This window comes from Papaver somniferum, chromosome 7, assembly GCF_003573695.1.
Source record: "Papaver somniferum cultivar HN1 chromosome 7, ASM357369v1, whole genome shotgun sequence".
NCBI classification, from domain to species: Eukaryota; Viridiplantae; Streptophyta; class Magnoliopsida; order Ranunculales; family Papaveraceae; genus Papaver; species Papaver somniferum.
Window position 1 is genome coordinate 13,082,834 of NC_039364.1, and position 10,244 is coordinate 13,093,077.

Sequence of the window (10,244 nt, forward strand, 5' to 3'; positions counted from 1 at the left end):
TAGAAGCAAGTACAGCAACGCTTCGAAGTTATGCACGAGATGTCATAGATTTATGTTCTTAAGTCTATGTTAAAGTATTCTTGATGCCTTGCACGTCAATATCAAGAATGTGCCCGATATCGGAAGCATGTACCACAAAATTATGGGCATTCACACGGTATATATTCTAAGCGAGTACGTTAGGTCTGATGGTGGTGAAGGGTATGTCATATTGGTGATGGCTTTGAGAATCGCTTAAAGGATTAAGCCTGTAAATCACGGTGGAGGTGTCTGATGGTTTGTTTCAGATACACGGTAATCATGACATGTGTCGGAGTATGATATTGAACCTGATTCCTCCTTTCTAGATTAGGGTTCAACATGTTGTTAGCTTACTGGTTAGGTGGAGCTATTAGTGATTCTTCTAGATGGTTCTCTTGATGATCAATGGTGGAGTCTGGTGCAAGGATTCATTGATGGTGATTGAAGATTTTCAGGGTGTTTGTGAAGCGTGGCCAGTTTCATAAGTGTTCTTCATAAAGAAGATGGTTTGAAGAATTATGTCAACGTCATGGTGTTTTGATCAAAGAGATGGTTCTATGAAGATGGAAGTTCGGATTTGAGCTTCAAAAATAACTCTGGTGGAAGACGGAGGTAATTTCCCGTGATCGTCTCATGCTTGAAAGCATGATCAGAGATGGAGAATTGTTAGTCGGTGGTCTAAAGTTGACTTTTGGTCAAACATTGTCTTGCGCCAACTTGTTCCTAAAGTTTAAGAATTTAGGGGCAGTTAGGGGAACTTGTTTCCGAAGTAATTTTCTTAAAGGCCAACTTTGTGTCTCTATATATAGGACTAGAATTGTAGGTTTGTAGATAATCCAGCCTAGAAGAGTGGTAAAACCTTGTGCTTAGGGTTTTGGTCTCTTTGCTGGGAGGATCGTGTCCTACCGTGAAGGTCAATATCGGTGTGAGAGAAAAAACTTGTAGAGAGAGGATTTTGGCGTTCTAGGGTTTAGGATTTGCGGATTTGCCCTAAACCTAGTTTCTAGTGTTTCCATGTTTCTCCTCTGTTAGCAGCAGCTATAAAGAGTTTGCAGAAGAAAGACATGAGGCTGGTTTGAGGAATGGTTAGAGAATTGGTTTCTACTTTTTCTTCGATGGTGTTCTCGGGTATGTCTTGTTAACTCTTTGGTCTTGTCTTGGGTTGCGGAAAGAGCATGTAATGGTCTTTGATTTAATGAAAGTTTTTCTGGTATTGGCCGTGGATGTAGCTTGCAAAGGTGAACCACGTATATCTTGTGTTGTGGTTGTCTGTGCTTCTTTATCTTCTGTCTCTTTCTTATTATTTCTCGCACGTTTGGTTCAAATTACCAATCGCCCTTTGTGATCCTGTAATTCCGCTGCGCTGGGATGCCAATTTTCCCAACAGTTTTTTAATCACGGCCTACAGAATGATTTATAAGGAACTTTAGCAGTATCAGGTTTTTGTGACCGCCGATAACTGAGTGGGTCTAAGGCACGATGTTCTTGCCACAATGTCCTCCGTCCCTTTCAATCCTGAATATTTGTTTTGTTGATTATCTATGTTTTTAAATATTTGACGGAAACAAAATCTAATAAAAATAGAGGGTCATGACCAGCTCATCAAATCTCCAGCCTCGAGGAAACTAGTCAGACCTACCTATATTTGATTCTCTGTTCAACCGATTCCAATGTAAAAATCTCAAGGATGATTTTAGGAAAGATTTCTTCTTTAATTTATCAACACCTCAGAGTCGTTGAACCTATAAATGTAGGAAGAGCCAACTTATTCTTCGTACGGATGAAATTCATAGTCTTTTGTTGTTGGAATTCGTAATGAAGGTTATTGCTGCCAGTTATTCAACCAAACACTTGTTTCACAAAGATGATGCTTCGTCAGTGTCACAAAGTGATTCCTTTCCAGAAGAATATGAATCCGATGATGACATTGTCTATTTTTCAAGCTCACGCACCCTTGAGATAAAAGGAGATACAGACGAATCAGAGGATGAAGATGAACCCGAGGATGCAGACGTCAAGCATGTCAAGAATGAAGTCTTGTCTCAGAGGAAAGTATATGAGGGACCTGATCCGAAGTTTGATTCTTGCAGACCGTCAAAGGAGGAGAAACCGTCTCAGGGGAAAGTAGATGAGGGAACTGATCCTGAGTTTGATTGTTGCAGACCGTCAAAGCAGGAAAAACCGTCTCACGAGGCAGTAGATAAGCTGGAGGAGATGCGGTCTTTAATGCCTGGATGGGTAGAATTTGATGGGAGGTATTATGTTTACATACATGGTTATGCAAGAGAAGGAGGTTATGGGGGATATGGAATTGTTATACTGAACAGCTCCAAAGAACCAATAGATGCTCATTGTAGGGCTTCCAAAGGAGGGTCATACATGTATCATCTTATGATGGGAATGAAGAGAGGCTTACAAATTGCTTCTAAACGGGGACTTCCTCGGGTTATGTGGGCAATCAATTCATATAGAGCTGCGGAGTACTATAACAACATTTTTGGAAATTACTGTATGCTAGAACGTGTATTTAATTCCAAGTATGATGCTGCTTATGCTCATATATGTTGGAGAAGTTTGAGTATAAGAATGGGATTGACTGGTGAGGAGCTGGTTCCAGTTATCAAAGCTATCATAAAGCTGCAATATGATACCAAGTTCAAGTATCGCCAATTCTATAAGAACTTTTCAAAGGATGCCGCATATTATGCCGCACAATGCGGAGAACAAGCACTTTTGAGACAGGAAGGTGAATTTTCTGGTGAGGAGCAAAAAGTTGAGATGAAGATGCAGCATCCTCAAAACCTGACACCTATCCTAAAGAGTGAGAAGGCATCGCTTGATAGCATGTGTGTGTGTGAATGAATGAATGTGAGAGTAAGGTGTCCAGAGAGTGTAAGTGAGTCTGTTATGCATGTGTGTCGAGAGCACGTGTGACACTAAATGAGTGAAAAGAGAATCTGAGTATATATGCTTGGAAGAGTCCTGCAGTAAACCAATCATCTTTCTCTTAATCAATCTTTGATTCAAACCGTTCACAGTAAACATGTAGACATTCGATTTATTGAATGCTATCATCGCTTGGATGCGAATCTTGGTATGTGCTTCAGAGAGAATCAAGTCCCCGGAAACGATGGACCTCCGAGTCGAGAGATCCCAGATGCAGGACACTGAGATTCCAAAATATCCATGACACTAAATTCCTCAGCATACGGATTCTATATTCTTCTGGGGATATGCGTTTTTTATACACTAAATTTTTGTTCGATCTAACAAGGTATTTCGATCTTATATTATACTTGGAAAACGAATTTTAAGAAAATATTGTTTAATGCGGTTGTTTTATATTTCAGGAAGCTTTTTAGTTAGGTTTTATTCTGAGTTGTATAAATATGTATCTCTCCTTTGGTAAACTATTACAGATCAAGGGGATATCGTCCTCTGCAGCACCTCAAAACAAAACGGTACAAATTGTGGTCGGTTTGACGTCTGCTTAAACTTTGCTATCGTGATGCCAGCATTATTATTAGCTAAACTGCAAAAGTAAAAGAAGATGGTGAAGTTTAGTAGCGGTTTTAATATTGATATTCATGAAGACATACTTCTACAGATACTCTACAGACTACCTGTTAAGTCAGTGATCAGATTCAGTTGTGTATCCAAGTTGTGGTATTACTTGATCAACAAAGATCCACAATTCTGCAAACATCACTTTGTTGAATCTCAAAAGAAGCCAATTCTCATATTTGAATTTCATGATTCTTACAAGAATAAGATACGGTACTACTTGGAAAAAGAAAAACATATGATAATCACACGCTTCTCCCTTATGAAGAAACAATAACCCTAAAAAGTTACAGGGATCGCGAGCATATAATTGGGTATGATAATGGTTTAACTTGTTATAAGAAGGCTGGTGGACTTTAGAGGAGGGTGAATGGGCTTATTTTTCACTTTCAATTTGTAACCATAGTAAGCATGAGATGTTGATCATTATGTCACGTATACAATGGAAGAACAGGTGGGGAGAGCATATCTGCGGATTCCGATTTGGATACGACCTCTTGGGCAAGGAATAGAAGGTGATGTGTGTCGTGGACTATTATGATGAATATGATGAGTATGAATATGAGTATTACGTCATTACGTTGGGTTCTGCTAATCAATTGAGAAAGATTAATAACCCATGGTCAAAACAATGTCTTCGAGATTATTTTTCATCTACCACAAAAAAGGTACTACCAATCTCTTGCAACGGAATTCTCTTTTACGAGACCCGTAATAGATAAAGAAGAAGAAGAATTATATAAACGTGTAGCTTTGGTATCCTTTGATCTCCACTATGAGAAGTTTCATATGATTGAGCTTCCAGGTGATGATGAATTTTTTTCGAATTATAATAAGGGTGGCTTTTTTCCGATGGAGTTTTCTGTTATTCAAGTATGGAGAAAAGTGATTCATATTGTGGTAAGGTTGTACTATATATCCTGCAAGACACATTTAAACTAGTTTGGGCTAAGGAATCAATCAACTTCAATCTCCCAATAGAGTTAGACACTCCTGCTCTTACTTCTAGTACTCGTATTATGAACTTTTCTAACCAGGTGCTTCTGTATTGGAGGTTTCATAACTTGGAAGATGGTTATGTTATCCAGCTCTACAATGTGCATTCACAAGAATTAAAGAATGTAAAACATCATGCTCAAGCTTTTAGTCTTAGTAGTGACTATTACTATGTTTTTGATTACGTAGAAAACTTTCTATCTCTAGAGCCCTTGGCGACGGTGACGGGTGAAGAAAGCACGTACTCAAATTTTAAGCAACGAGATTTTTTTAACAAGATAGCAACGAATAATCTATCAGTTATACAGTATCAATTATAGACCCTTCCTACTGTTCTCAAAAGTAAACAATGAGAATTTTATTTTTCATGTTTTGATTCAAGATGGAAATAGTTTTGCTGCTCTCTTTATGTATTTATTTGATTTGATTGGTAATAATCAAGTTGATGAAGTATTCACGGTGCATGTATAACAAGTGTTTAACGGCCTTCACCTCACAAAATTTTGTTTGTTTCTTATTATTGAATTAGGTTTCAATAGAGAATTTTGTATCAGTTTCTTGCTAGACTGTTTTGGTGAAAGTTCCTCTTCCTATTTGATTCTGTTCACCCGATTCCAATGTCATAATTGAGATGATTATTTTTGGGACGTTTTTACTTTAGAACGTTTCCTAATTTACCAACACCTCGGAGTCGTTGAACCTATAAATATACGAAGCACTAACCCATTGTTCTTACGCTTGGATTTACAGTCTTTTGCTGTGTGGATACACGATGAAGGTGATTGCTGCGTATTCGCTTGCAGTGTTGGAAGGAAACAACGAACCAACTGCTCAAGATATTAAGAACATCTTAGGTTCTGTTGGTGCTGCTGATGACTTCAACTTCTTCTTTCTCAAATCAAGGGTAAAGACTTGACTGAACTCATTGCATATGGAAGGGAGAAACTATGTCTGTGGTGGTGGTGGTGCTCCAGTGATGGCTAATGCCACAGGCGATGGTGGTGCCGGTGGCGTGGCTGAGCAGAAAAAAGAGGAGAAGATGGAAGACAACATTGACGAAGACTCTGACGACGACAATTGGTACGACGGAATAAATTTTGACGTTTACCCCACTGGATATTATGATTAAGGGTCAAACTTGTTAATTCGATGCGCTGTGTAGACTGTTTTTTTTTTGGTCTAGTGAAATTCGATGCTGTGTGATTCTTTTGTTGGATTTTTATTAGTAATCGACTTTAATAATTCGCATTCCCTCATGCATCTGGTTCTAATAATTCCATATGCTAAACAAACAATTTGGGTCTGATTGATCAGTTTTCTTTGTAAACATACTGCGAATCACTGCCATGATTTCGAGCATGGATCGGTCCAAAAAGGAACAAAACTTTACCTTTCAGCAAGAGATCCAAGTGATATACACGGAGCTTTTCAGAGCTTCACAGTCGAATTAAAATCAGAGAAACAACTTGTAGAACGGACTGAGCATTTTCAGGCAGCTTTGTACGAATACATGGATGCTCGAAGTTTTCTTATTTCCTCTGACGACTCATTAAGTAGATGGTCAATGTACAAGCTAAGCCCAGCACCACTGCGTTTTAAACATAAGTGACATGAAGTATAAGATTACCCGAGAAAGATGAATATGAAAAACAAATGGATTCAAATAAATCACAATTTACCTCAAAGGCCCAAGGGGAAGCCATATGATATCCCAATGGAATTTGGACAGACTGCAAAGACATCGGTAGTATGATGTTAACAGTGAACGTGACATACTGAAGAGTTTAACCGTAGCAGTACTTCCTTTACCTTAACATATGATATAACCAGAAAGCTGCCACTAAAAGACCAGTAAAGCATGAGTAGATAAGCCACTGCCGGTTAGATATTGAGTTATGAAATAGACCTTTAACAGCCATTAAACAAGCTAAAACAGCTATCCAGTCTGCAGAATGTTAAACAGAGATTACATTTAGTGTTTAGCTTATAGAATCATAAACATTAGGAAGAATTAGACTGAACAGTGCATCATCCTATCATCTTTAAAACCAGATCCCAATCTGGTTATACCCAAAAATAAGTATTTGAGTAAGCACGATTCTCAAAGAATATTAAAGCTAGACAGTGAAGAATTCAAACAGGTAAAATCAAGTCTTGTAGTGTGACAAACCTGCTGCAATGACCATCCGTGAATCAATCTCCCCCATGAAGTAACCATGATAACGCTGCAATATTTCAAACAAAAATCAATATTAAGAAAACAAAAAGCTCTAATTCAAATATGAGTCGATGCAAACTCTAGAATGCATGCATAAATAACCCATCTTAATTTTGTACGGTGATTGACAACAGGACAAGTGCCTAACTGACCGATGCTTGAATCCAGAGGGTTATAATCTTCCTAGCTGTTGCATACAAAAATAACCCATCCTGTCATTTTTGGGGCACAGACAACAGGTCAAGTGCGTAATGGCTTGATGCTTGATTGACTCAATCTTCCCAACTGTAGCACACACAAATAACCCATCCTATCATTTTTGAGGCACAGACAACAGGACAAATGCCTAATGGCTCGATGCTTGATTGACTCAATCTTCCTAACTGTTGCATACACAAATTGCCCGTCCTGTCATTTTTGAGGAAAACAATAACAGCTTATGTAATGCCTACTGAATCTGAGGCTTGATAACCAAGTGTTTTAATAGTAACCCAATCGTCGAAATATTGTTACAAAATGGAAACTGAAATTTCCAAGCAGAATTGCTTGCTCAATTTATTTTAAAATGTTTAGGTGAACCAATTTCGCGGACCAGTATTCCTATCCATCCGTATTCAAAAATATCGTGTAACTTAGTAAGCAATGGTAAGATCATTCAAACTACAAGAGAAACACAAACTTAAGATGAATCAACAGGTTAACTTACTAATTCCCATGGAAATGAAGCTTGTTGATAGATTGAGAAAACCATAAACACCACATAACCGATAAGAAGAGTTGAAAATACACCCTACACATAGAGAAAACAACAAAATAACATTAACAACTACAAAAACAGACTAAATGAAACAAATTCAAGTAACCCCAACAGATCTAAATTCCAAAAATAAGTTCATTCCTAAAGCAGAAGAAAATCTATGCAGTGATGCTCGATATTTAGTTACTGATGCCCCGATTAGAATGCTAAGAACTTTCTGAACTGCACATACATGGTTCTGCTATTTCTGCAGTAACCTTGGCCTATGGGCCTTTGGAAATAGGAAATCAGAAACTCAATACAAACGGAACCAAGATGAAACAAATAACATTAACAACTACAGAGATAGAAACTGAATGCTCAATAAAAGAAATTCAACTAAATGGAAATCAATAACTAACCCTCCATAGACGACTCTGTTGAGTTTGTTTCTGTTCAAATGACCTTACAAGCTCTTCTTGTTCTGTAATTCAATAATTAACCAAATATTATCAATGGGTTTAAGGTGAAATTGCAATTAAATAAAGCAAATTCAGGGGTTTTGAAGTCAAATATTTCAGTAAGAAATTAGGTCAAAATAAAAAGAAATTCAGAACAGAACCCATTTCAATTCAAGTGATATTAGACAAGATTAAGAACAATAAGTAAGCAATTGAAGATTTATGTATCAGAATATTTAACAACACAAAGGAAAACGAAGAAAAAGAAAAAAAGAAGTAAAAACCCAAATTTGATTTGGGTTGATATAGAGAGACAGAGGCAATACGGTGAGTTTCAATGGGAAGAGAATCATCTTGAGTTGGGATTGAGAATCTGCTGTCATCTTCCCTTCGAGATTTCATCCATTTTCGCTTTAATTTTATCATCTCTCTTGCTATGCAGAAGACTAAAGCTGTTTATGTTCTTAACGACAAGCCGCCTATAATATACCCGCCTATGCCATGCGTATACAGGTTTCATGGGGTCGTAGTCCAAGGCAGTTTGCTGCATCAACCAATGTTTTAAAAACTTTCAAAAATAAGAAGCGCTTCATATTCCATTAAAGGGGCTTCACTTATAGGACAAATTGAAAACCTCTTACTAAAATATTTTTATAATGATTAAGTAACTCTCTTTAGTTAGTGTTAGTAACCCAGTTAGGTTAGCTAATCTAGTAACATTAGTTACTAAATTAGATTAAGTTATATCAGTAGTCAAGGCTCCCGAGAAGAGAAGAGGCGATTGGTCGTGCGATGTTGACCTAGTCAACTCTTTTGTTGTTCATCTTCTCCGATCGATTTTGTTAGGATTCTTCAATTCAATAACTCTTTGATGATCATTAGCGATACTCTCTAAGAGCATCCACAGTGGGCGAGGAAGACTAAAAATTTGGGTTGATTTTCTAACGCAGCGGGACGGAGTAAAGATCAAAACCCAGCCCACGATCAAAACCCAGACCATATTTAGTCGCGACCAAATCCCAAATCCTAATATAGTCGGGCGTAAATTTAAAATCCGTTTGTTGTCAGGCGTAAACTTAAATTGCGTTTGTTAACGGGCGTAAACCAAATTTACGTATGTTGGTGGGGCGGAATTTAAATTTACGTTTGTTGCGGGCGTAACATAAATTTACGTCTGATGAGACGGACACCAAAATTCTGCCTCTCTGGGGCGGACACTAAAATTCCGCCCCTCTCAAACGGACTTTCAGGATTTCACGATCTTCTACGGTTGGACACAGATTCTCAAACTTAATTGTCAAACTTGAAAAAGCTCTGGGAAGAGTCCTCAGTTTCTCATAGTATCTGTTCATTTGTCTCTTTCTATCAGGCGAGATATCTTTAAGATAAGATACATATCCAATTCTTCCAAAATCACAGCGTTCTTCAAGAGAAATTCCAGAAACTCAAGCTCGTTATCTTGTCCTTCAATTCCAACAATGGAAACATGTTTGAGGTTGAGCAACATGCATGAGAGTGGCAATCCTGCTTTCCAGTCAACACCTATTTTTACGTTTCTTCGAGCGGTCATTTGGAATCCGTCTGATCAACGGGCGGAATTTAAGATTCCGCCCCATACGAAACGTAATTTATATTTACGCTCGATAACAGACGTGATTTATATTTACGCCCGTTTGAAACGTAATTTATAATTCCGCGCAGAAATGAAACGTAACTAATATTGCCGCCCGTCTTCATGCGTAAAATTGTTTTACGCGCGACCAAATTTGGTCTTCTCCCCATAACGTCACAATACAGATTAAACTCATATTTAGTCTTTTTTTTTTTGTCTTTGATCTTTGAGTTTAGTCGTACCATTGCAGTCGCTCTAAACTCTTTGCTAGCAATTTTATCTTTAATTTGCTTCTATTACTTTCAACACTTTAAATTTTTTACAAACCCTAATTTTCTTAATTTTTTTTGTAAAACTTTAATCTTTTCAATTTTGCTTAAACTTTAATATTTTAAAATTTTATCTTTGTTTTGATGGTTTAATCTTTTCAATTATTCTTTTTGTTTCTATGTGGAATGTTTAAAATATTTATTAACTTGATTTTCTTTTGATTCTCTATCTTTGAAGTGTTGTTTCATCTAATTTTAATTTTTTTTCCCTAATTTGCTTTTCAGATTGGGTCATAAGCTGAAGGAGATAGTGTGCATAGGGACCCGGTTTTCCATCATCATGAGATATGTATAGAATCAAATTTTT

The 10,244-nt window shown here is 37.3% G+C and overlaps 1 protein-coding gene and 1 pseudogene across 1 annotated transcript; one reads left to right on the top strand and one right to left on the bottom strand.

Annotated features, from left to right (window-relative positions):
• The first annotated feature begins 5,310 nt into the window (after positions 1-5,310).
• On the top strand, positions 5,311-5,710 carry LOC113294148 (annotated as a pseudogene).
• A 71-nt stretch (positions 5,711-5,781) lies between these two features.
• On the bottom strand, positions 5,782-8,562 carry LOC113300520. The gene is made up of 7 exons (XM_026549725.1): positions 8,323-8,562; positions 7,958-8,019; positions 7,506-7,589; positions 6,752-6,806; positions 6,391-6,526; positions 6,261-6,311; positions 5,782-6,169 (listed from the first exon to the last, which is right to left on the bottom strand). Exons 1-7 carry the CDS (start codon positions 8,420-8,422, stop codon positions 6,070-6,072), a joined length of 588 nt encoding a protein of 195 aa, XP_026405510.1. The 5' UTR covers positions 8,423-8,562; the 3' UTR covers positions 5,782-6,069.
• Positions 8,563-10,244: the final 1,682 nt, after the last annotated feature.

Bases quoted from the DNA above. Each gene is read 5' to 3' on its own strand.
- LOC113300520 (XM_026549725.1), bottom strand. From the start codon at position 8,422: ATGATAAAATTAAAGCGAAAATGGATGAAATCTCGAAGGGAAGATGAC. The intron at 7,590-7,957 runs GTTAGTTATTGA...CTCTATGTGTAG, and splicing joins AACAGAGTCGTCTATGGAGG to GGTGTATTTTCAACTCTTCT. The intron at 6,807-7,505 runs GTAAGTTAACCT...GAAATATTGCAG, and splicing joins CTTCATTTCCATGGGAATTA to CGTTATCATGGTTACTTCAT.